At 30.4% G+C, this 27,585-nt stretch overlaps 3 protein-coding genes across 3 annotated transcripts; all 3 read right to left on the reverse strand.

The window, feature by feature from the left end:
- Window positions 1-220: 220 nt before the first annotated feature.
- LOC113864912 (mechanosensitive ion channel protein 10) lies at window positions 221-4,373 on the reverse strand. Its single transcript, XM_027499146.1, has 6 exons — window positions 4,208-4,373; window positions 2,391-3,816; window positions 2,150-2,270; window positions 1,736-2,029; window positions 1,461-1,663; window positions 221-946 (listed from the first exon to the last, which is right to left on the reverse strand). The coding sequence occupies exons 2-6, from the start codon at window positions 3,806-3,808 to the stop codon at window positions 682-684; spliced, it is 2,301 nt and encodes a 766-aa protein (XP_027354947.1). The 5' UTR covers window positions 3,809-3,816; window positions 4,208-4,373; the 3' UTR covers window positions 221-681.
- A 4,873-nt stretch (window positions 4,374-9,246) lies between these two features.
- LOC113866237 (serine/threonine-protein kinase STY46-like) lies at window positions 9,247-12,487 on the reverse strand. The gene is made up of 5 exons (XM_027501118.1): window positions 12,284-12,487; window positions 10,966-11,247; window positions 9,816-10,326; window positions 9,588-9,730; window positions 9,247-9,438 (listed from the first exon to the last, which is right to left on the reverse strand). Exons 1-5 carry the CDS (start codon window positions 12,485-12,487, stop codon window positions 9,247-9,249), a joined length of 1,332 nt encoding a protein of 443 aa, XP_027356919.1.
- Window positions 12,488-19,391: 6,904 nt separating this feature from the next.
- LOC113865561 (protein BIG GRAIN 1-like B) lies at window positions 19,392-21,627 on the reverse strand. The gene has a single exon (XM_027500215.1). The coding sequence runs from the start codon at window positions 21,278-21,280 to the stop codon at window positions 20,066-20,068; it is 1,215 nt and encodes a 404-aa protein (XP_027356016.1). The 5' UTR covers window positions 21,281-21,627; the 3' UTR covers window positions 19,392-20,065.
- Between the last annotated feature and the right edge of the window lie 5,958 nt (window positions 21,628-27,585).

Consider the following 27,585-nt stretch of genomic DNA (forward strand, 5'->3'; position numbering starts at 1 on the left):
TGAAAAAGATACTCAAAAGTGAAAGAAAAAATTAAAACAAATGTTATTTTATAAAATAAAAAATTAAAAGTGATAATTTTATAAATCAATAACTAAAGGGACTAGTTCTGCGAATCCGGGAGAATAGAATGAAAGTTTTTCACGAGAATAAATTCATAAAAAATTAAGGTAAAAAATGAAGAAAAATGAGTTAAAAAAACAAGCAGAGCCTACAAGTACTCTAAGAAAATGGAAAACCGTTGCCATTGACAATCGAGGTAGAAGAAGTAAAACATTTTCACGTACAGATACAGTTACACTTTCCTTTTAGGCCTAGGATCTATCTCAATTACTACAGCCAGAGAGAGAGTGATAGAGGAAATCCAACTATGACAGAAAAAGAGACCAAGCTAAACCTCCATATAACAAACATCAGAAATATAGACAGACTCAGAGGATGAAGTTCAATTGTGGGACAAAATTGGATCCACTTTGAAGGTTCGTATAGTCATACATGAGTCCTAAAGTCATAGTTTATAATCGTTGTTAGTATTGTCTGTTAAAGCCCTATACTTTTAGTAAAGCAGCACTCCTAACTATCATGAATTGATCCAGCAAAGAAAACTTTTGATGGAATTTAACAGGTGAAAAGAAATAAACAGACGAGGCACGTGCATGCAGCTGCATAGCAATGAGTAAGAATCATCTATTGAGTACACTCGTGTCTGGTTCCATATGTCTGAGGTGAACACCTTGAGGAAGAAGGTTATATCTGATATTGAGCTCTTCAAATATTTTCTTTATTTCCATAACCAGTTCAGTTCTCCGCTTGTTCTTCTCCCCAAACTCTTGAAAGTTCATTGTGTGGGTAACATAGAGACCCATCTTGATCTTGTTTACATTTTCAATCTCCTTCACTACTAAGCCATGATTAGGATACCAGTATTGTGGATTTCTCTCCAAGTACCTAATTTTAAGAAGGACATTAGAGCAAAGAAAACTAGAAAAGCACAGGCATAACTGGACAGCAATAAGAGCTGTTCCAATTTCACAACAAAACCATAGTCATCTTTTAAATTTCCCGAGACTTTTGGACAAGTATGGGAAAAATTGTGTACAGTCTTAAGATGAACTTCTTGAGTTACAACAAGTCTCAATCAAACTTATAAGCAAGATCTTAATTCACAATACAATAATGCGACGTGCCACTCGTATATCTTGAACACAATACTGTGCTTCCTAAATTTAGATTAGAAAGAAAATTATAACAACTAATTGTTGAAAAACTTTGAAGGCATTTATAAAGGTGTTCATTTTTCCTTTATTAGTTCATATGTCAGTGTTCCATAATGGACAAAATAATGCTTGGAAGCCATAACCTTAAAACGAAAACACATTCCACGAAGGGAACATCAAAGTTTTCAGAGAAAAGAGAGGATATAAAGACTATTCATTTACCCATGAAGACACAATTAGCTTACCTCTTTACTTTTTCTTTGAGTGCCCCAATCTTCTCTGCTGGTGTCGTAAAATCAATTGAGAACTCTACACCATCACCCATATCTGGGCTTCGGTAATAATTGCTAATCGGTTTTGTGGCAAGAACAGAGTTTGGATAGTACACCTTTTCATTATTAAGCTTCAAGAAGACTGTTGTCAATATATTCATTTCTTCAACCAATAGCTGCCAGATTATCAGAAGGCATTAAAATGCAAATCCCAAACAAGGAAATAAAATTTAGTAGCTAAAGATTACCTCAACACCATCTATAACACATCGATCACCAACATCAAATGGGTGCATTACAAACACGAAGATGATAGCTTCAAATATATTCTTGCATGTGTTTCCAAACATGAAACCTACAAGTAATAGCTGCGATGAGAGGAATAAAAGTACTTTTGTTGTTGCAATCTCCATTAGTAGAAGCCATACTATTATGGTCACCACTACTAGAATTCCTGTGACAAGCTTGTTCAGTTGTTTTACAGCTGTTTTGGTGTCACTTAAGGCATGTGCCAATGCTTTGCGTTCTTGATATACCTTCAACTGATGAAGACAAACAATTACAAACATTAAGGAGTGAAACTATTAGTTTACCCAAACAGAATTTCAGTCTTTCAATACCATGACAAATTTTAATATGACCAAAAATATAGAGGACCTTACCAGCCAGTTGGTTAAAGATTTTCTGGTAATTTGCCCCGTTTCAGCTTCAGTCAGTAGGGGATATACCACACGCACTTCTTCCTTAATCATGAACCTCCGGAGTTCGTCCTCGTCAATGTACCTAATCATAATGACAGAACCTTTAATGAGAAGCAGGAGAGTGGCATATACTGAAAAAAAGGAGCAAGACAAATACATTTACAAGCTACTAGACTAGAAGTGATAGTGCATGTATTCTTACGTGCAACCAGGGGAAGCAACATTCATGAAAATGTAATAGGCAGCAGCAATTGCTTCCATCTCATTCGTAATCTCTTTATCAGTTTGATCATTTTCTCCATCCTCAAAACTTTCATCTAGAGCATTAGAGATTGTGGACAGCCCTGAATTTGTCACTGCATCCACCAAAATCTTCATAGTCCACGCAGAAACTTTCTCCCGCTTCATCCGGTGAAGCTTCGCGATATCAATAGCCTTTTTCTTTGTGCCACCTCTACCATCTGTACTCCTGAAACTAAAATGACCAACACTTTGTGATGCCCCAACTTTCTCAGCCTCTTCTATAAGTGGAGGGCCAGCGAGAGTCTGCAAAATGTACTGATGAAAGATTGATTCTTGAATTCGATCAAAGAAAGACTTGACATGGAAAGTTGATGCCAAGATCTTCAGCAACAGTGTCTTCACAAACCACAGGAATGCTCCAATGAGAAGGGAAACAAGAGTCCATGTCACCCCATTCAAAATTTTTGTGGCCAATTCAGATCGGTCGACCCCATGGTTAATGAAAAGCACCCATGTGAGAAGAACCAAACCAATCCAAATGAAGACCTGGACACATTTCTTCAGTCCATGTACAAAATACAGCACCTTTTTCCTCAACAAAAAGTTGGTCTCAATCAAGAAAACAACAATGAGCATAAACCACTTGGTAACCAACATACCACAAAAGGTCACCATCACAAGCACACACCACCTCCAAAACGCCAAACTCCAAATCTCAGTCCTTTTCAGTTTCCCAACAGTTAAACTAGCCAGCAAGCTACCCGCAATGCACACAAACACAAACCACTCAATCAAAACCTTAGTAGTCAATCTCTTACGCTTGCTTTTACTCAATTCAACTTTCTTGTAAATGATTTCATCAAAATCCTCCTCAGCATGCCCAGGAGACGCCATCAACGGCGTCTTGGGAGTGATCACGGAAGTGATGGAGACAGTTCTATTAAACGTCCCTGGCTTGTTGTTATTAGGTGATGCTTTATACGGTGAACTAACACCCAATTGTTCTTGCAAAGTTGATGTACCATTCTCTTCCAAAACAGACCCATCAACTGGATAAGGTTGTTCTCCAAATCTTGATTTGGGTTTGGAATACACTGACCTTGTGAATGATTTTCTGTTGGTGAGGTTGGCATTGGAAGTGGGAACTTTGGGGGGCTTATTTGGGCTGGGAACGAACCTTATTTCGGGGGAAGCACAATTCAAAGGTGGCGACTTTGCAACAACCTCGTTGTCAGTACATGTTCTGTGAGGCGAATTCACCCTACTCTGCAGCTTCGAAGATAAAGATTCACCACCACCCTCATTTGGAATCGCCACCACCACTTCTCTTTTCTTTTCCGCCATGCTCACTTCACCGTTATCCTTAATAGCATCCATTCACAACCCTACGCATGTATTTTAAAAATGTACACCTGCAGATTAATAAGCAATCACAAGGCACAAATAGACTAACAAATAGCAACCACCTCTTGCCATAGCAAACTAAAACAGATACTATTATACATGCTTTAATTTTTTATATATATAATTATATGTATATACCAAGAGAAACTACTAACTTGGACATCCAATTAGAAATAGACAAAATAATAATAAACAAAAGAGTATGAAAAGAAACAGATCAAGTGGAGCTGTAACTAGTTATGTGTGTGAGCTTGTAAACAGTGGGTGACAGATAAAGTTGGTTGGCAAAGGTTGAAAAAACACAAGTATAGATACAAATAACAAATACGGGTGGTTAGCGGGGATTAAGGTGTTAAGGGTGACTTCGCTTACATGTGAGTCAAAAACCACAGCTACTAGTCGGAAAAGACTAATTGGAAGGTGTGAGTGTTTAGAGCAGAGGTTGATGAAGCAATGAGAAGTGGGAGGAAATTGTGGCTTTACATCCCGAGGAAGGCCATCGAAAGCGAAGACTCTATCGATGTAATAACTCATAAACAAATAGCGTATCAAGTGTTGCTGTTTACTAACAAACACAATCCATGATCACAGCCAGCATGAAATTAAAAATTTAATGCTTAATTTATACTATTTTTAAAGTAATTGTTTATTTTTAATAAAATTATAATTATAAATCATTTTGATTAAAAAACAAATCCACTTATACGCACGTGATTTTGTGTATAATTATACATATTATTTGACAGACTTTATTGTATTCTAAATTTATTTAATTTGTGTTGTGTGTGAATTTGGTTCTTTAAGCTTTTTAAGACAGTTATATTTCCTTTTTTTTTAACTAAGTAAATTTAATTCTTTGATTAAATTCTTCTTGCTTAGAATACTTTAGTTATTTTTTATCTAAATATTTGAGATTTATGATGAATTTTAAATATGAAATAATTTTTAAAATATAAGTAGCAAATTTTATTAAAAAAAAGTAATACGGTGTAAGATTAGAATTTTAAAAAATACAACAAATAAATTCTCAGTTTTAGTTAACTTTTGTGCTTTTATTTAGTAGATTCTGAGTAGAAATTTTAAAATAATTTAATTGAATCAATCTATAAACTTTTTTAAAAAGTAAACTTGAGAACATTTATATAAAAAATAATAAAGAAAATTTATTTTAAATAATTAAAATCTTACATCATCTAAAGTGAAAAGACACACAAAAAAACCCAACCAAACCTATTCCTGTAGATAATGCCCCTTTACTTTTTAATTTGAAAGTCAAATTTTATGAAAAGGCGTTATATAATTTATAATTAATTTGGTTTAAAATGCCTAGGGTCGGAACTGTGTGAGTTATTAAAATTATATTTTTTAAGCTTAGTTCTAAAATTTTTATAAACACAAGACATTTATTATATTTTCATAATAAATTATTAACAATTGATGATTTTAGTCATTGAATTTTTTATCTATTTTAATATTAAATTATAATATTAACAACAAAATATATGTATTTAAAAAGATATAATAAGAAAAAAACAATAATTAATTTAAAAAGATACATGATAAGATCATATTTATTATTTTTTTATATTACTCATTAACTAGTTAATAATTATATATTATGCTTATTTTAAAAGAATATTAAAAATTGATGATGTGGATGTATACTATATATATAGGCCTGATTTAGTAAGTGACCTAAACCACTACTTTAGTGGCCTTAGCCTGTGGCCGTGACAAAAGCTAAATACTTTTCTTTTAAAAAAGGGTGGGCTGAGTAATCTAATTATTGCACGTTACTACGCCCTCACTCAATTCCAATCCCAAGCAACAGCTCACCTTTTTATTTTTTTAAAGGAAAAGGTTTTTAGCAGTTGTTGATTCAAATAACGAATGATTTTATTTTTTTTGTTCACTTTATAGATATTATAACTAAATTACAAGAACACACTTATGTGATTTAAAGTAAAAGATGAAATGTTTGTTTCTCTGCTACTTTTTTGCATGGTATATGTTTTGATATTTCACTCACTTTTTTAATATTTATGACTAATAAATATAGATTATTTTTAATACAAACATGTATTTGTTTTTCTTTACACTCAATATTGTGACATTTTGAAGCACCTAAATAACATTTTTTAAATTTTATTTCATTTCATCAGATATTTATGCTTTAATTTTTTTATTTCATAATATACTACGTAATAATAAGTTATTAAATTTAGTTATCAAGCTCAACTTTAATTTACTTGCAGATAGATTAATTTCTTCGCCTATTCAACGAAATTTTAATAATTATATGCGTTCTATATCAAATAGTCAAATCATATTCCTTTTGTAAAATTATATTGAAATAATAGAGTGAGTAATTAATTAAAGTAAAATTTTATGTTGGCTCCCAAAAATAATAATGAATTTGATCCATTGGCGACACGATAAGGGAGTATAAAAAAATGTTATCAGCTAGAAAGGGAAGTGTCGTATTTATTAGCTAAAGCATCAGCCGTAAAATTTGCTTCTCTGGAAACGTGTCCATCTGATCAATCCTGAACTAGGGATCTACAAGCAAATTTTGGATATAAAAATTTTATCTTAAAAAAATTTGTCATTGATAATTTTAGAAATTTATAACTTTTCGTTGTTTTCTTACTTGTACTAAATTTGCTATTAATAATTTTTTTATTTTATTTAAAAAGAGTATATTACTGTATTACCTATTCTAATACATTATTTTACTTTAAAAATTACCTTAGAGAAATGGGTTTTGCTACAATTATTGAAGGAGTAATTGTGGGTTCTGTCGCGCATCCTGCATTTTTTTTTTTGGGTCAATGCTAATATTTCAAAGCCCACGTTCTATAGCATCTCGAAGGGCCAAGAGAGTACAGGTTAATAAAGTATGTTTGTATACAAAATGAAAAGGAGTTTCACAAAATAAAAAAGAATTGCAAAGCGTGTTTTTACGTTGAATAATGGGTAACTTCCGTAACCCACATTAAACAAACAGACAAAATTTATGAAATAGTTCATTTTTCAAATACCAGTATAAGGTTTTTCAAACACTGGTTAATAAGTCTAAAATTTGCGTAAGCTAATGCTATAAAAATATTATTTAATATTTTAATAAATATTTTTATTAAAAATCACATTGAAAGCAAATAAAAGTTATAATGAAAGTGTGATAATATTTTATTATTATTATTTGACTACCTTTAATAAAAATTGAATCTTCTACTTTTAATAAAAAAATTCAATTATCAAAAAATTTGTTGATTTTTTTTTAATTTAATATTTTATCTTTGTTTTTTTATAAATTTTACGATATTGTATTGTCAAGTGTAATATTGAGTTATTTTTTATTAATTTGAGAAAGTTCTGAGAATAACCTTAAAAATAGAATTTAATTAGAGTGAGGTTAATATTGATAAAAAAATATTGGAGCTTAATTCCTAGTCAATAATCCAATTATCGATGCATCTTTATTTTTATTAATCTAATTAGGAAAACAATTATATTTTATGGACGAAAGAAAACTGATGAATAAGATTTTTTTTAAATTAAAATAAAAAATAAGTGTAACAGTAAAAAATCATAATAATTGACGATATAAAAATAAGTGTAACAATTAGTTTATGCTCTAAGTATTAATTATTTATAATTTTTTATATCATCAATTAATTGATTAAATCTCGGTGAAGTAAGTGTTATATGTGAAAGTCTAATAAATTTTAATTTTAATTCAAATATATTAACAGTAAAATTCAATCATAAATGACTGTGTTAAAAATAATTATTTTTTTTTTAGTAATTAATATAAAAATACATTTATAATTTATTTGAATTGATCCATAGTGTAACAACATACTTAAAATTAAACCAACGGTGTTTTAATATTACATATTTAACTGCTGTTATTGTTATTATTTTTAATATTAATTGACTTCTTATGGTTGTCAACTTTCATCCCCAAAACTATTCAGCGATTCAAATATTGTGGGAATTAAATTAGGGAACGTGGATAACCCAAAATTCATATTTTCCCCTAATTAAGTAGCAACCTTCAACGTTTGTTAGTTTATTCACAACGTGGATTATTCAAGCTGCCCATGTGCTATTAAAAAGGGAAACAAAAATTATATGATAAATTTTCCCAACTTTTATTGACTTATTTATTCTAAGGACATTTTCTAAATGCACACGTGTATATACAAAACAAATAAAAAATTAAAAAAACAATATATAGTATAAAATATAACATTATACCTTATTATTTAAATAATGAAACCGATTTTAAAATGACAAAGTTTATGCTGTGAAATTTTATTTATATAAACTATACAAATAAATCTATTAAAAAATTTAAATGATTTATAAAGGTTATAAGGTTTTTTATAAAAAAATAATAATTCATAAGTCTCAGGTTTATTTTCAAAATGATAAAATAAAAGGAGTGCAAGAAAGATATATATAAATTTTCAAGAAAAACAACATAAATGCAATTATCGTTTACTTCAAGAAAGTTCAATGTACTTATTCGATCTCGCAGTCTCATTTTTACGTAAAAAATAAATACAACGGTATGAATTAAAAAAATACTTACGATAGAAATATTCAATATCGATTGATTCGTGAAATTGATCTTATTTAGTGAAAAAAAAAGAGAGAGAGATTAAGTTGTTTTGTAGATATAAAAAAAATAATGTGAAAATTCAATGCTTCATACTCAAACATCTTTGGCCTTCTTTTAAATCTTAAGGATATTATTTAAAAATACGCGATTTAAATAGAAAGATAATTGAAAAAAAATAAGAAATATCATTTCTAAATGAGAAGTTGCTGGTGTCCAATATATAATTGAGTTGTAGTGATTACAAAACCACAATTTTAATGTTTTAAAAATTATGTTGTTTGAACCAAACAACAGTAAAGGTTATTTTAAAATATATATTTATAAAACAAACAAATTGTTTCCCTAGAAAAATGATGACAAAAGGATATGTCTGGCAGCAGCAGGCCAGAAGGAAGAAAGAGGCACAGAAAGTACTGCACATTGCCAGCATACAATAGGTGGAAGATATTATGGGAGTATGCACCAAAATCTGTCGTCATCTCCCCTACAGCTCACAATTGAGGAACAAATTTGTAAATATATATATACTAATCCAACCATGCTTATTGCTGTATGACTTAAATCGGAATTCATAAACATCATCTTCCCAGCAAAACGACAACTATAAAGTACAAAATCTTGAAAGGGGACCGTGATTACGACTTGCTTTATACTTTTACAGACAACATTAACGAATTATTATTTTTTTAGACTTTCGTTATCAAAACCGCTCAAAATTACATTAAATTGATTATATATTATATTGATTCCGTATATAAATGATTCATGCATCAGATCATATCTAGTGTGAATTTTGAAGGACCCTATTGGCATAGCCTTTAAGGCTGAGGCTAATGGTTGCAAAGGATGGTCGAGTAGATGGAGTTCCGTCCCAGCAAAGGCACACTAGGTCAACCAACTCTCCCAGTTGGTCACCATCGTCCCTTGATGGAAGCATAGGCCTTAGCTTCCCCTCCACAACTTCCATAGCAATCTAATAACGTATTCCGAACACACGACACAAAAATAACAATAAGATTTTTTTATTTTTTTTAATATCAATTACGACCGGAATTGATTAGCTAATCAATCAAATAAAAAATTAATAAAACAAGTAATTGAAAATCAATGGGACAATGTTACCTTGGCAGGACCAAATTCTGTCTCAATGTAGGGGTATTTTCCAGTCAGAAGCTCGTTCAGTATGACTCCAAAACTGTATACATCACATTTTTCATTATAGGGCTCACACCGAATCACCTCGGGTGCCATGTATACGTATGTTCCTGAAAAAAGCGAAAACAACAAAAGGACGTGTCCAATATAAGGTGAGTGACAAATACAATATGTATATGTATTTGTTGAGCTTACCAGTTTCTCCGGTGAGAGCCATTTCATCGTCACCCAAGAAGCGAGCGTGTCCAAAATCCGCAACTCTAACATGCATGGCATCGTCTAGGAAAATGTTGCTGGGCTTCAAGTCACGGTGAATGACTTTGGGCTTTTGTTCGTGGAGATACTGCATGGCTTGGGCTATCTCTAAGGCGCTCATTACTCTATCTTTTAAAGGAGGGAGTGGCACAATTCGGGTTTTGGGCCTTTTTCCTGGGCCATGGAGCCACTCCTTTAGCGTGGTGTTGAGATACTCCGTAACGACCCATGCATGATGAGGAGGCTCAAGGCACGCACCCATAAGGTGAAGCACGAAACGGTGGCGCTGTTTGGCGAGAGTTTCAAGCTCCTGAGCGAAGAATACGACACCGTTTGTGTTTGTGCGGAAGAATTCAGGTGCCATGCACTTCACCGCCACATCAAATCCGCGCCATGTTCCCTTATGAATGTCCGCTGTGGTTCCCTGCCCTATTTTCTCTTCCAACTCAATCTGTTCAAGTTTATTTTATTTATCATATGCCTCATATTAATTACAAATCTTTAATTTTACAGTATTGATTATGCGTGCATGGCTAGTTAGAATCAAACATACTTCCTCTTTTACCTTTTTTATGCAGTACTATTTAGAAGGTCATGATGGATCTTATAGAAAGAATTTTACATTTTTTTAATAAATTATCCATTATTTTATTTGTTCTTAATAAATGAATTTTGTAAAATTTATTGATTAAACTTGATAGGAAATGAAACATATTTTAAAAACATTAATAATAGAATTAAATTTAATAATAACATATCAAGATAAAAATAATGTATTGTAGTATTTAAAAAAAAAGGTCTTACTAGACACTAGTTAAAAATTAATAATGCTTTTTTAAAATTCATCAGAATCATGGGATGAGTGTCTTTTTATGTTTTCTGATAAAAAATTATAATTTAACTAATATCTTAAGATCGACTTTATCTCTACAGTCATTATATATAAAGAATGTAATAAAAAAAAATGTTGGACTCTCTTTTTAGATATAGACAACAGTTATAAGAAATTGAAAAAAATTGACACAGAATAATTTAAAAATACTTATTGATGGGAATGGGAATGGGTCTTACTAAGATATTAAGTACTTGCCTCACTTGGATTAATATACCATCCGTTGATTTTGGCTTGATGGATGATGGGCGTTAGATTGGGGTGGTGATGCGAAGGAGTGGGAATCTGAGGAGTGTAGAGAGGGGGGGGAGATTGTGGCAGCTGAAGTTCACCTTTGGAGTGGAGAATGAGGTCCAAGATTCCATTATCTTGTGCGATTTGGAGACAGTACCTTAAGTAATCTTGTGTCCTTTCCATTCTTTTCTTATACATCACTCTAAGTTCTTTCTGCCTTTGCACCTCCTTTTCCAAACCAGCCACCTACTTCCCCACACACCCAACCAAATAACCAAATATCATCACTAATATTTAAACTCATTTGTTTTCTTTTTTCTTTCCAACTTTTTAATATAGCAACAAGAATGAATTTATATTGCATACGAAACTATTCAATTTTGCAAATATTAAAGACTTAAACTCAATAATATAAATAAAATCCTTTCATATCAATTGACGGTGACTTTACTTACATCAAGAGTAAGATTTAGTTTGATTTTATTTTTCAATCTCACAATTAAATTAAAACATTTTATGGAATAAATTACGTCTAAAATTTTTATATTATTTTTATGCAAATTCAATACAATAGTTGTGAATGACGGTTACTTTAATTTTGGACATGAACGCAACAAAACGAACAGGCTCTGGCCCGTTTCTTTACCCAAACGTGAACTCCCTCCCCCGAAGTGAAGCCCATAAAATGTGTTGGCCCTTTACTTTGCCATCCCGGGTCATAATCCCCGCATAAATAAAATAAATTATAAATAAGTTGAATTTGATTTTTTATATTTCAAATCATTATTTATAAAAAATAAATAATTTTTGAGTTCAGACAATATATAATTTTTTAACGATAATAGAACAATAATATTTTAATGTAAACATTAATAATTTTTTTTTAATTTGACAAAGTGATTTTATATAAAATCCAATCGCACAAAATTATAAATCCAATGTAAATTTATTGATCTAACATATCCAATCAATATAAAATTCGATATTTAGTCATTACATTACTATAATTCACGAGTTTAAGAGGAGTCAAGCCAAAAAAAATGAAGTTGATTTGTTATTAAGTGGAGACTCAACGTGGTTCAGGTCCAACCCCCGATAATAATACATGCTTGTGGTTGTTAGCATTTTAATAGTTTGAGGTGAAGAAATAAACAAACAAATAAGCATATATACAGAATATAAAATTTGTTTAAGCCACGGAATTCTATATAATCTTTATCTTCCTTCACGTGTATTCATGAAAAGTTTGGTTTGACATAAGATGCATGCAATGCAAGAGTACCTTTGCTTGGAATCTTTCATAACGCTGTTGAAGCTGATGGTGTTGCGATGTTAGGGCGGTGGAAGACACAGTCCTAACGCTGTTGAAGCCTCGACAGCATCCAGAAGGGAGAGAAGTAGCTGTCTCTTGCTTCACTCCCAAATTAGATTTGGAAGATTGGCGAGACAGGTTACGCTCAGAGCGAGGACTGTTACTCATGTTCATGTCTCTGTCTTTTGAAATGTTGTGGATGGGGCAATGAGATTCAGTGGTGCCTTAATCATAACCTTCAATCCCTTTTTGTTGTTAACGCCATACCCAATTGCACAGGACAATCTCGACGGACTTTGTGATGATGAACATTGCCCATTTCAATTTTATTTTTAGTACGCAAATGCCCGCGGGTTACTTTCGTATAACAATTATATTATTTAGTAACAGACAAATATAAAAATAAGATTGCCAAAACTGGTCCGGCCTAACGTGCAGTCCGTTTAGCTCTCAATAAATTATTAGACGGGTGTGATTTTTAGCTATAAACTGGGTTAAGATAGGCTAATTTATTGGATTTAAAGAAAAAAAAAACTTTAAATAATGAAAATAAATATTTACTGATTAATTATTATTTATTATTTGTTTAAATTTTTTATTTTTATATTATTTTAAGGATTCTTGTAATTTCTTTTGTCATTTCTTTCATGTTAGTTCATCGATTTTTGTTATTTTTTAAATATGTCTTAAAAAATTGCATCCGAGATTTCTAACATTGCACCCATAATATGGGTGATAAAAACAAAAAATAAAAATAAAAATTGTTCACTGATCATATATATGCAAATCAATCATGTTTATACCAATGGATATAACTTTTTTCATAGTTCTTTAGTTTCAATGTAGTATTTTTCATCATATACCTTGTATTATTTTCTCTCCACTCCACCAAATATGGTTGTTCTCCATTTGAAGTTTTAGGATTGGATAAAGGACAAAAACCAAAGAGGGGATAAAATAACTAGTTCAAGTGAATAGATAGAATTTTGGCAGGCCAATTCATTTAGTTTATCTATATAACGTGTATGGAAAAAAGGAGTTAACAATGTTACCAATAAATTTTGACCTTGGGAAAATGGCAAGGTGGTGGCAACGGGAGACAATTTGGGCGGAGTTTACTTCAAAACCCAGAGCATAGATATGATATAACAAGACTAATTAATTAAACGTTTGATTAAATCATTATCATGGTCACTTTTTGTATCATTCTCATATCATTGTTAGTTCTATTTTTACCAAAACAAACATTTTAATAAGCGGCCACAACGATCTTCTCCAACGATGTAGGAAGTTAGATTTCTTAGAAGATACCAGAGAGAGAGAGAGAGAGAGAGAGAGAGAGTAATTTAAACAAATTAATCCTTAAAATCACAAGTACAAATCATCAATTTAATTACTTCTTTAAATTATAAAAAATATTGTAATATCTCAAATTACTAAACAAAGGTTATTTTATTCTTTGTTTTAAAAATTTTAGTGACTAAAATAATAATCTATTAATAACTTTATTAAAATGTTTTTTTTGGTAATATTAAAGACTAAATAAACAGTGTTTGTAATTTTAAAACTAATCGACGTATAACTCATAAAATGGTAGTTAATAAGGTTTCATAAAATGTGTGAAAAATGTTATAAATACCTAATATGCATTGACAACGCCAGAAAGAAAAAAATTTAAAAGTAAATAAGCAGTGTATTTAGCTCGTGAGAATATAACTAAATTGAAAAGATATTTAACTCAAATTAGTTGAATGTTGAATGTAGTATTTATATACCATTAATCTTAAACAAAAAATTAATATAGTGGCACGATCTTTAAAGAACAAATTAACTTTATATTTATATGTGTGTTTCTTCTAAATGCAAGCATCTATTACATTTTTTAATGGGCTAAATGGTCTCATATTTCAGAAAAGGCGTTTGAGCTTTTTTTTATCCATTTATTTTTTCAGCCCAAATACTATTTTTTTTCTTTTTACTCGATCATACTAATCGAACACAAAAAAAAATAATATCACACCTTTCACATTAGCTACAAGTGCAACCTATGAAATCACAAAAAAAATGATTATCAATTCAAAATATAAATAAATTATTTAAGTATATGTTTAATATATTAACTACTTACTCATTCAACCAATTTTGAATAAATAAAAATTAATCCTTCCCTTCATAATTGAAAAAAAAGTTTAATAATGAAAATTTTGTGATAGACAAAATTTGATATTATTAAAAAGGTAATAAGTCAAACTTAGTTAAAAATATAATAAAAATCTAAAAAGAATGTGTATAAGACTACTGAATAATGGATGTTAGATGTTATACATTAGTTAAAAATAAAGTAAGAATACTCTTTATAAAGGTTAAAGTAGTTCTTTGGGGGAGCTATTGAAATATAATAAATACATGTTTTAATCAATTAATAGTTTTTTTTTTAATTTTTAGTTAATTTTTTAGAATGTGCGTATAAAAAAAAAGTGACCCACAAAAAAAAATTACACTATCACTTCATATGTTAGCTGTTGAAATATCAAAATTGATTCCTTTAAATCAATGTGTAAAAAGCAGTGAACTGTTGCAACTAGCACATGTCCATACAAATTCAAAGTAAAGCGATCCAAGTATGAAACAACGAAGCCCAAAACTCGGATGCAAGAGTATTGTTGTGTGAACGTTATTCGGGAGCTTCGCTTTGGCTTTTGAAGTAGAACGAAAGAGGCAGAGAAAGAGATTCTCCTGTAGAACTAGATGCAAATATCATAATCATCATCTTCAGCCTCTCACTTTAATTGTACTTTGAAGGATAAAGCGAAAGCGGTGGTTTAGGTTAACAGTGTTGTGGAAACTCACCTCGGGATCACCAATCACTTTACCTTTTGTCTTTTGCTAACAAAGAAAAAAATTTGACGTGCCATTAAAATGAATAATTTTATAATTTTTTTAATATCTGAGTTTTTTTTAACAATTTAATTTAAATATATTGAGAGTATAATTTGTTTGCATTATCATCAATTATAAATTATTATAACAAAAAGATTATTTTTTATGATAATTAATATAAAATGATATTTATAATGTATTCAGATTAGTTAATAATATAAAAATTATATTACAAATGTACTAAAATTAAAATATTTTATAATTATTCGTATAAAAACAGTAAGTAAAAACTAAAATAAAAATATACAATATCATATGAAATACAAATTTTGAATAATTTAGATTATAAAAAATAAAAAGGCATATTGAAGTGTGGACCGACAAAACTAACCATAGCACAGGTTAGCGATGGACACTAATGTTTATCTTCTCTGGCCAACTTTATACATTGCTCTTTTGTTGCATAGGGTGGGTTACTTAATGCTAGAGCTACCACTTTAGAAAGGCCCCATAAGAGTTACCTTTGAGCCTTATTTCGGTTTCTGTTATTCTTTTATATTCCATTTCGTAGGATGGATTATATACAGAATAAAGGCGTTTAGCAGTATGATTTTGACTTTTTCAGTTTATGTTATATAGCTTAGATTGTCCAAGCTCTGACCCAAGAAAGGGAATAATTATGATTATAGCTAAGGTTTTAGCATAACAATTGAGTCAGTCTCTATATAACCCATAACGACAATTAATAGTAGTTTGTAATGATAATATATATTTAGTATATGCCAACTATCTGAACGTGAATATTTTTCTTTTGGATAAAAGATAGTCTTTTGGATGAGACAGCAAAAATTTATTCCTCTCATCATTGCTCGGCTACTTCTCCAACTCACCACTGTACGGAATCTCTAACAAACGAAAATGATAGGAACTATCCCTACCCAAAATTTTAATCCCGTGACCCAGTTTTTAATACAATTCTTGGCACTAATTTTCAACTTAAAACTGTGAATTAGTGCATTAAAAATTACGTATGGACTTCCCTACCTGCATTTCTTGAATAATTAAGTTATAGATCCATCATCCGCTAATTGCACAAGTAACAGGTAAATTAGTTTCTAAATGATATGTGATCATGTTGATACTTTGACTAAGGAGAGATTCTTATTATGTGGGTCTTCCTACATTGAAACCATATGCATGCTCATCACGTAGTAATCTTAATTATATACTTTATTTGAGTAGGCTATTATTAGGTCTACTTACAATGAACCCCACATTGCAGTGGTACCCTTTTCAATGTTTATGAAGCACTTAAAATACGATTTTCATTGTAATGATCCAACGCCTCTTACCTAAGAATTGCCATGCACATGCGTCTCTGGGGACCCTTGTTTCATCGTGCAAAAGTACTTCATCGTTGATTTGACATATGAGATACGGCTGATCCCCCGTTGGTTCGGGTCCGATTTCAAAGAAAATATTTGAATCGATTGAAAAAAAATAACAGAACAAATTGAGTCAATTTTTTTAACATGTGATACAAATTAACTTGATTACACCACGAAGAGTTTAATTGAGTTGAGTAATCATGTGTGTATTTTAAAGATAAACAAACTGTAGTCTATAAAATTTCATAACTATCAAGTTAAATTAAGAAATTTCATTAATTTTTATATCAAATACCTCTATCTGTATTTAAGTAGTAATTCATTTAAAAATCAAATTTGAAAATATAATAACATTTGATACACATATATAAAAATATAAATATTATATAATAGTTTATAAATTTATGCGGAAATGGGCTGAGTTTATTGGATTACAGAAAAAACTTAATATTTAATTAAAAAAATTGAATTCACTATTTTAAAAGTTAATTATACCTGATTATTCGAACGAATCTATTAATTTTGATTTGGTTTAAGTTATTAATCAGGTATTCTAATCCGATCCCTATATATTTTTATAATTTGTTAAATTTTATGCTAATTTATTTGTTAAAAATTATGTTAAATTTTTATAATTTTAAAAATATATTTTTAAATAATAAAAAATATTAAAATAAAAAATTAATATTTCAAATAAGATAAGTCACGCGACTTAATTTAGTTTTTTTTTAAAAAAATTGCTACAAAAATAAGTGAATAGATTTTTAATTTTTGTTCTAAAAATAAATCCCATTAAAGTTTAATTAAAAATATGTGTTTAGATATAAATGATAGTTACATTTAAAGGATTTGTTATTAAATGTTTTTTTTTTCTTTTAGTCTTTTCTTTTAAATTAGTAAATAATAATTCTAGGTTTTTTTCTACTATTAAACATCCATCTCTTGTCATATCTACTCGAAATAATTACATTAGCTTAAAAAGTATATATATAACTATCGAAAGTTATTCTCTTGTCATATCTACTCGAAATAATCACATTAGCTTAAATATATATATAACTATAAGAAGTTATTTTAAGTATTAAGCGGCTTAATATTACTAAAGTAAAATTTTAAATTTAAATTCAGTATCGCTAAACAGTTTTTTTCAACAAGGTTTAACCTCAAAGTCTCACTAGCTCATACTGCCATATTTATTTTTTGTATTAAAAGTTTTGTGAAGTGTCTATTGATATTTTTATATATTTATTCTTATTTTTATTTAAATATTGTATTTATCATATTTTTATCATTAATAATAAATAATAAGATTTTAAATAAAATCACCTAAATCGGAATGACAAGAGACACTTGAAGTAATAATAAACACACCTAAAATCCTTTTGGAATTTTTACATATTTTTGTATTATCTCGTTAACCAATTAATATCAAATGTTGAATTTATTTTTGTTTATAAGGTTGGAGTGGAAAAGAATGCATGTAAATATCGGATTTAAAAGTGCACAGTTGAGAAGGAAGCGCACGCCGCACAACTAATTACAGACTAGAAAAAGCCTTCACGAAGTATCTCAACTAGGGATTTCTTCACAACCTTTATACCTTTGCTTTTGGATGTAGAAATTTATTCTTGGGTTGCTTCCCTATCCTTCCCTTGCACAGTTTTGAGTTACTCTCTATTTTGGGAAAATAAAGGAGTTACGAGATTGAATGACGGTTAGAGAAGAAATCATTTTAATAGCAGCTGAGCTGTGGCTGAAAATGCTGTTAAAGGCCTCATTTTTCTTTTAAAAAACCCACATCGGAAGTTTTAGAACGAAGTGCTATTGCAAGTGGGCCTTTAATACTAGGCACATGAAACAGTGATTATAATAATTATCTTACAGAATTTGTAGTTATTATCAGTCTATTTTTGGCACAATAAAAGTTAGGTTGAATTATAACGCAAGCTCCTTAAACATTTCTTACCTCAATTCTTTTACACAAGGAAAGATTCATGTAGCTACGATCTTTCTTTCAACAAGCAATCGTTCTACATCAGCATTTTTTTAATAAAATGAGATAGTAAAGAAACGAAACGTACTATAAGTAAAATGACTTGATAACAAAAAATCACTTCTCAAGGAGAGAGAATATAATATAACGAATAATAACGTAAAAACAAGTAATCAGATAACGTTGTTACTTGTTAAGTACAGCGAAAACGGATGGCTATTTAAATCGAAGGGGAAAAAGAACGAGCACCGAATGCTATTGACCATTGGCCTGTCCTATGTGACTAATTTAATTAACGTCTTAACACCCGCAACAATAATTGCCTACTTTACCGCGCATCAGTGGCTTGTATTTGCTTTCAACAACATCATTTTAAGCAGAGTTAGCATTGTACCATGTACCCAACCAGTCTTCAAAACTAACTGCACCATCACTCAACGCCATCATTTGCCCCTCCCATAATAACTTTTTTTGCCACCATACAACCCAAAATCCCATCAAAGCATAACATTTTAAATTTTAAAGGAAAAAAAAATGCTTTCAATATTCTTTGAACGTTGAAGATGGTAGCGCAACCTGCAAGTTACGGGGGCCAAAACAAAATACAAAATACGAATTCCAGAGAGGAAGTAAGAAAGAAAGAGAGAAAGCATAAGCTTTAGTATTCACTTTCTCTATTCCCATGGGCGAAGATCTGCCTTTCCCTTTACCATCACACCCTCTCATTTTGCTTGTGATTACGATCTCGAATCTTTCGTTTTCCTCTTCTTGCTTTATTTTCGATCACTTCTTTCTTTTCCTCCTTCTTCATCTAACTCACTACTCTGTCAGTATCTGTGTGAATGTTTGATCGTGATCAAGAATCAACAAATCCCCACCTCTCTCCTTTTACAAAACGGAGTACCCTACTCACTTTTATAAATCAGCTAGCTACTGTGCTTTTTATCATATTCTCCGTCACTCCAAAAACATTCTGTACACGCACACATTCCTAGATACGTACCCGTACAAAGAAATCAAAGTTACTGTATCTAACACGTTATGCGTTTGTCTGCTTCAGCCAGAGGGCAGCCAGATTCAGTTCACACCGCCACAAAATCAAGCACCACCATCACCAGAAAAAGTGACCCTCCTAAGCGTACAATGTTTACTTTTGGTATTTGTATTTAATACTTCAAACAATATTAAGGTTCGCTAGGCATACAAAACTCTGTAGAAAGCGACTAATTTTGTACATGTTCTAATTCGCACTAACCCACAATCATCTCAAACAAATCAGGGTATCTGGACCAAACCATTTTCTTACAAATCATGATTTATAAAATGATTAAAAAACTCTAAAAAATGGGACATAATTTAAATACCGTGTGATTACGTTATTCTATCATTAAAATTTACATTGTTATCTGGTAATTTAAATTGACAACAGTTATGAAAAACAAAATGATCATATTCTGTAAGTTTATTATGATACACTTGTAATGAACAGAACTACATTATGAAGCCATTAGCAATGGCGCGATTAGTACTAACGTGAGTAGTTTCATACACTGGAAGTTCCTCACAATACCTATTATTTCCCATCACCGCAAGGTGATCAAGCTCGAAAAGATCCGAACTTGAATAGCTTGCAGCATCATCGTCGTCTTCGTCCTCGTTAGGAAAATCCCTCAAAATTAAATCGCTCTTCCTCTGGTTCCGATGGTACTCTTTCAAGAACTCTCTAGCAGTTTCCTCCACTCGCTTGCTCTTATCCAGAACCTCTTCATCGTTCTTCTTAATACACGACTTTCCAATTTTCCACGCGGTTGGTACGGACACAGCCATTAAACTCGTGTCCTCTCGTTCATACAAACACTTGTGGCCACACGGTCGACTATCTTCGCCCACGATCACGCTCACCGGGTAAAAACGCACCGTTCTTTTAACACTCTTGTCTCTGGAAGAAGGTGAAGTCTTGCTCAAACAAGAGCGTGAGAACGACGACGCGGAAGAGCACGTGGAGGCTTGTCCTGACTTGGCTTTTCGCTCTGCGTTCACGTCTTCGAAAGAGGGTGTGGATGTTGGGGTGCCCTTGGATTTCTTTGAGTTCCCTGTTGTGAACAGAGAGTTGAGAAAATTGGTGAGTTTTCCACCTGGAGAGATTGGTTGCTTCACCTTCTTCAGGTTGTTGTAAATCTTCAAAGCACGAGATTTCGATTTGATTAAACTTTCCTCGTTACTTGCAATGTGTGTCTTCTCTGACGTCACGCTCGTTTTCACCGGCTTGGGCCTTGGTGGGGCGAAACACGAAACACGCGATCTCACTCCGTACATGGATTCTGTGTCAGATGATGACAACAACCCAGAACTAGAATCCGAGGAACTTGAAGTTGAACTGAAAAACAGAACATCTTGGTCATGATCGTGACGTCGATGCGATTTTCTGTCCGTTTGTATTTTCCACTGTCCCCTTTGAATTTCACTTTTTTCTATTCCCTTTCTGTCCATCCATTTCTCGAGCACCATTAACTCTTCTGCTTCAATGGCTCTGCTCTGTTTCTTCCCCGTTGTTTCTGTGTAGAACTTCATTTCGCCGCTCTTTCTCTCTCCTTCGTCGATGGAACGGTAAATCTTGTCGAGGAGGGTGGAAGAGAAGGAGGGGTTTTTAGCGTCGTTTAGGAGGAAGGTTTGTTGTTCTCTCCGCGCTTTCTCCAACCTGTACATGTTTGGTGTGGGAATAAATTGGAGCAGCACGAGTGAAAGGGAATGATGAGGTGGGAGAGTGAGAAACAGGAAATAAAGTGTGGTGGGGTAGAGGGTTTAGGGGTGAGAATTAGAAGAAGGTTGAAAAGCTGCCATGGAAGGAGTCTAAAATGATGACAAGAGTAGAGTTAAGTTATGATTGAAGAAGAAGAAGAGGGTATGTAGAAAGATGATTTACTTGGTTTGAAGGGTTTTGTGGTTGTTAGAAATGAGAGAGGAAAACGTGAACAGGGTAATTGATTCCTTGTCTAGAGAAAAAGAAAGAGAAAAGAGAGTAGTAATGAGAGCAGAGTGGCACGCTTTGGAGTTAGAATGAAGAAGAAGGGAACAGGGTCTAGGAGATTTTATAAAGCTGTCATCACGCGCGTGCGTCTCCATCTTCCTTCCCATGGGGGCGCCACAATGCCAGTTTGGCAGATCATTACGTGGCATTCTTTATTCCCCAATAGTCCCTGCTTTCCTTTTTCTTTCATCAGTTCTGAATTCGAATTTGTAGCCGTTCATTACAGGTGCCGGGAGTTCGTGTGCGGTCAAGCATTCAATAGTGTTCGTATGCTCGTCAAAGCGCGCGCTGGGAGGGCCCACATGTTAAAATGGAAAGATTAGATTAATTGTAGCAGTAATTTTTATGATTACCTGCCAATTTGGCCTGTGGATTTGAATGGGGAGCAAATATAGTTCGGGAATTTAATTCTACATACCTGTCAGGGTGACTTTAATTCTAATTTCTTAATTTGGTAACCATTATTTTTTTAAAAACGAGTGGTATTAATGTTTAATAGGATTCAAATTACCATTGAGCTGGCAAGGCCATAATTGATTCTTGTTAGGAAACAACTTGCAGTGTTGAAATATAAAAAGGTTTTTGTAGAATTCGGTTAATAATAATTTCACAAGTATACTAAAAAAAGCAACGTTTAATTTGCACATATACTCTCTCTCTCTTTTTCACCTCTCCTCATGGACTCAATTAGGGCCTTAAAAGACCTTCCGTGAAACGCGCAAATTGAGGCTTAAAACACACTTTAGAAAAATCTTGTAAAATTTTATGTTATCATTATTATTATTTGTAATAAATTTTAATGGTAAATATTCATATATCTCGTGATTTTTTTAGATAAAATATTAAATAAAATTTATATTTTTAATCCTATTATATATATAGACACACACGACTAACAACAAAGAACAAGATCCTCTCTAGTTTTAAAATGAAACGCTAACTTTAATTTGTATATATATTACCGTGTAAATATTATTTTCTTTGACAAGTATATATATCTATAAACAATTTAGACAAATTATAAAACATAATTTAAATGCAGTATCTTAAAAAACTGTTTGAAAATAAAGTTTTAAAGAGCAAGAAGAAATTTTTTTAAAAATTAATTTAAATTTTATATAATATTTTTTTACCATATATATATATCCTTGACTAAAAATAATTTAGATTTCTATATACAATATTTATATTAATTTAAATCAAACAAATTATACGATATTTAAATAATAAATAATTATTAATATATTATATTTTTTTATATTTTAAAATTTAAAACAAAATTAATATATCTTTGGTGAAAATATACATACTGCACTCCTCCCCCTCTCTAAAATTCTATTCTCAAGTGCTCCCGTTCTGCCATAACTCCCAAGTGAAATTCGGTTCGATAATGGATTGTTGAGTGTCTTTGGTATTTTTCTTTAATTAAAAATAAAGTTTTATTTTCAAGATTTGCACAATAATAACTATTATTTATGAATAATTTTAATTAAAATATTATATTTAATTTTATTTAGTGAAACTTTCTAAAACTGTATATCTATAAATATGTGATGTTAAAGCATTGAATTATACTTTATTAAATATTTTTGTTCAGAAAATAATAAATAATTATTATGTTTTTAATGTAATAATTATTCTTAACTGAAAAATATTTTTAACAGAACACACAACACACAATCCATTATTGTAAAATAAATTATTTGTTTCTATCTTCCTCTAGGTGAGATTCAATGCTGCCATTAAATTATGTTCTTTGTTGCATATACTTATGCTCTGGACTATAGCCCAGAATGGATGAATATGCGTCAAGATTGGTTTGGTTGGTATATAACGTATATTATAATGATTAACAAGTGTTTTCACAACACTGATTAAGAAGATAAAAACAAATAATAGTAAACAAAACATAAAAAAAACCAGTATATTAAAATTATAAAAAAATTGAATTATTATAAACATTAGATATTTGTTAATCGTTATTCTTAGCACAAGTTATCAATGTTTTTTATGATTTTGTCAACATGTTTTCTTTTATAACTGAATTAAACATTTTAAAACTCTAAATTTTATTTTAAACAAATTATTATGTTTTTCATTTTTAATGTAATAAATTATTTTTTAATAATTTTGTTATTTTTAAGTATTTCAAATCAAAAGTAAAGATAAAAAAAATTCATTTTAAAATGCACCTTAGTTCATAGGAGCTACAATTTTTTTATTAATCATTTAACCAAGTGAATAAAATCAAACAAACATGGCAGATGCATAATGCATTTGTTGAGGGACAAATTACTAAATGGGCCACTTTTGGGAGATTACACAAGTAAAACGGGAATAATATCGGATGCTTTGGTTGGGACTTGTTATCATTGGAAATTGATGTTCTTAAGAAAAATTGTTTTGTTTCAATGTGTATTTTATCATGTTGATATATAAATAATATAAACAATTGTGTTAAATAAAAAAACACAATATATGGTTTTAAATAAGAATTTACCTTAACTGATGACAACTTTTATTAATTAAAATTAATAAAAATATATTTTCTCTTTTTAGTATACTCATTGTATTACTAAATATCATAAAAACAACAATTCATTTTACTTTTATCATTAAAGGCTATCCATAAAAAGGATGCAATAATAGAAATTTACAGCTAATGGGTGGAGATAAATATCTAAGTGACAAACAAAGTAACTCGGTTAATACGGATCTCAATCTTCTTTAGTGAAAATTTTCAATCACTAATCTAATATTAATTGTTATTGTTTTTAAAAGGAATGGTTTAGTAGTATTAATAGCTAAAATTCTTTCCAATGATGTCGTTACGGAGGATTCATTTCCCGATTAATACCTTTGCTTTGAGATTATGGGACCCGTTTTGCTTATACAAATGTTATAATTTATTTTCTTTCTTATATACAATCAATACTTTATACCTACAAATATTATAAACATTTATAGATAATTTTCCATTTTTTAAAAAGCATCATTTAATGTCGCTTTGAAACGTTTTTATAAAATTAAAATTTGTACGTAATGCAATAATTATAAATTTATAATATTCTTGTTTCTTTTTGTTATAAAAAAAACTCATGATCATGTATTTTTATTTTATAACATAAAAACAGCGTTTCGTTTTACTTTTACCGTCGAAGGCTCTATCCATAAAAAAGGTTGTAACAATTAACTTTTACGGCTAATGGGAGGAGATGAATATTAGACAATCCACGTAACTCGATCAATACAAATATTTTTTTTAAAATTTAAAATATGCAATAAATATTATTTTACTGTTTAAATTAATCTTAATCACTGGAGTTAAAAAATTATAATTAAAATAACATTTTTGAAATTGAAACCCGCAAAAACTCGTGGTCTTAAGTAGAATGGAAATAACAGATAAAAAGTATATAAAAAGAAAAACAAGTGGATCAGAGAAAGATAAGCTTTAATCATGGAAAATTAAAGAGCAAGAAAAATTTAGAGGAGAGAGCCTGTAAACTTGGTCTTTTAATCACCGAAGAGCCTCTCGGCCGTTGGCTGAGTTTAATTGCGGGTAACGGCTACCTCTATTCGGCTTTTCAATGCCGCAAACTGTATTCCAAGAGCGACCAACATTTAAATTGTTTTACAAATATTTTTAAAATCTGGAAATCAAATAAATCGGGAATTTTAAAAAAAAAAAACAATTGCATAATTTGAGTATAGTAGAATGAGCTTCAAATTCTTCAAGCTCTCTTCAACTGGTATCGGACCAACAACGTTAATTATTCCACACGAACTCTCCGGTGCCCTTAAGTATCTTTTTAAATTTGTTTAAGCAAAATTAGAAATGGACAGATAATTCGAATCCTTGATGTTATATGAAAAATAAAACATCACAGCAAGAAAATGCATAGCAATCAAATTGTGCGGGTGACGGTGATCAAATAATACGTAACTGCAAACACCATTAGTCCATTACCATCTCTCTATCAAGTATAGCACTGGTTACAGGCTAGGATTAACTTGATAAGGCCTGACACTTGTTGATATGGCTATTGATTTAGATGTGGACAACAAAACACTATATGATTAATTATACTGAAAAAGATATATCGGACTTGAACCAAAATGCAACGAACCCCACCATAAACTATAACATCCATGTCCCACGCCCTTTGTGCATCCAATTTGGAGATGAAGTAAAAAGTTAATCATATGACACAAAAAGGTTTTTCATTTGGTCTCTTAATTCGGGTTCAACGAGCGTAATGACCATTTTGAATGAACGCTGTCGTTTAGAATATGGCTATAACCAAGCATGGTGAGAATGGCTTCGAACAATCATAATACAAATATCTTAATTATTATGTACTTTCGACTTCAGATCGCAATGCATCTTAAAGGAATTTCATAATTTGTAGGGACATTGCTGAAGATATCACAGTGTGGTGTTAGCAAGAGGATATTGAACAATTTAATAGAAGGGATAAATTTTTATTAAGTGGTTTCATAATTAAGTAAAAAAGAATTCTGTAAGAAAAAGATAAACATTGTTGTTTCTTAGACCCACAGCTTCAATCATTCTTCCTGTTTATATATGTTCGAAAGCGCAAAAACGAAATCGTGTTTTGGGTTCGGTGATTTTGGCTACAATCACGAAGGCTTTTCACATTTTGAGTTATAAATGCCACCAAGGAATGAAGATTATACACGGAATTGAGGGTTTATATGTTAAAAAAATAAAAATAATTTTAAATTATTAAATATAATTGAAATATAATATACAATTAATATAAAAAATATTGTTTTGTTTAATTGTATTTCTAGTTATTGTGATTTTAGACATTACTTTTTATATTAATTTGATTTTTAATTTTTAAAATTGTGCATATTTAGTCTTTAATTATTTTTTTTATCTATAAGTTTTAAAATATTTACAAATTAAATTGATTGAATTGTTATCTATTCAAAATTCACTAATTAAAATATCAATAATTACTCAAAACTACATAAATTAATTTTGTTTTCATCGTAAACCTTAATATCTCACCTTTTTGTTTACAATTATATTAATTATTACTTTTTTGTTTTTAAAATTATTTTAGATTTCAATTTCATAAAAATATAACATTTTTCTTTTCGGACTTGTTTGTTGGCTATTAGACACGTCTTTTCTTTTTTATATCTTAATAGTCTCGTACGTCTTTTCTATGTATAAAAGACTTTCATTATTAAAATTGATTGCATGTTTCTATTTTACAAAGATTAAAAATAATTATTATTCTTTATTAAAAGAATAATTTTACGACAATATTTATTTATTTTAAAATATTTAAACAAAACTTGAAAGTCATTATATTTCATCATTATTCAAAATACAATTAAAATTAAAAATAACACTTTTTTAAAGTCTTAAAATGTTACTTAATACTGTTATTTTTAAAATATTTTAATCATAATTAAAAGTATCATTAGTTTTTTTACTAAAATATTATATAGTAAAATAAATAAATTTGAATATTTCTAATACCGGTATACTTAATTTTTAAATAAAATTGAATTAATATAGCAGTTAAAGTTAGTATTTTTAAACAACAAATTCAAAATACGAATTAATAAGACATAAAAAACATCACAAGTCTCATGGTATTGGACCTGATTCAAGCAATAAGTTTGATAAATTAAATTTATAATTGCATTATATAAAATTGATTAAAATAGTTAATAAAAATATATTGCTAAGATAGTAATCCGTTAGGAAGGTAGGGTGACGCAGCACGGCATGCGGCATGTCCCTGAGCAGTGTAGCACGTGCGAGGACATGGCAACGAAGCTGATTCTCTGACACTGGCAGTGTGATAGGCGCGTGGATTAAATACTACATACGTGTGGTTAAAGTTCAGCATGGCGCATGCACAAGTACCAGCAGTACAACACTGCCTCTTCCTCATCCATCATTTCACCCTTTCCACGTTTTTTGCTCTTTCGGTCT

The sequence above is a fragment of the Abrus precatorius genome, unplaced genomic scaffold, assembly GCF_003935025.1.
Source record: "Abrus precatorius isolate BTA unplaced genomic scaffold, Abrus_2018 Scaffold4, whole genome shotgun sequence".
NCBI lineage: Eukaryota > Viridiplantae > Streptophyta > Magnoliopsida > Fabales > Fabaceae > Abrus > Abrus precatorius.

Excerpts from the sequence above, each read along its gene's own strand:
- LOC113864912 (XM_027499146.1), bottom strand. The coding sequence starts at position 3,808 with ATGGATGCTATTAAGGATAACGGTGAAGTGAGCATGGCGGAAAAGAAA. Across the intron at positions 2,271-2,390 it reads GTTGCTTCCCCTGGTTGCAC|GTACATTGACGAGGACGAAC; the intron begins GTAAGAATACAT and ends CATTATGATTAG. Across the intron at positions 1,664-1,735 it reads GTGTTATAGATGGTGTTGAG|CTATTGGTTGAAGAAATGAA; the intron begins GTAATCTTTAGC and ends ATAATCTGGCAG.
- LOC113866237 (XM_027501118.1), bottom strand. The coding sequence starts at position 12,487 with ATGAACATGAGTAACAGTCCTCGCTCTGAGCGTAACCTGTCTCGCCAA. Across the intron at positions 11,248-12,283 it reads ATGAAAGATTCCAAGCAAAG|GTGGCTGGTTTGGAAAAGGA; the intron begins GTACTCTTGCAT and ends GTGGGGAAGTAG. Across the intron at positions 9,439-9,587 it reads CAGAATTTGGTCCTGCCAAG|ATTGCTATGGAAGTTGTGGA; the intron begins GTAACATTGTCC and ends ATACGTTATTAG.
- LOC113865561 (XM_027500215.1), bottom strand. The coding sequence starts at position 21,280 with ATGTACAGGTTGGAGAAAGCGCGGAGAGAACAACAAACCTTCCTCCTA.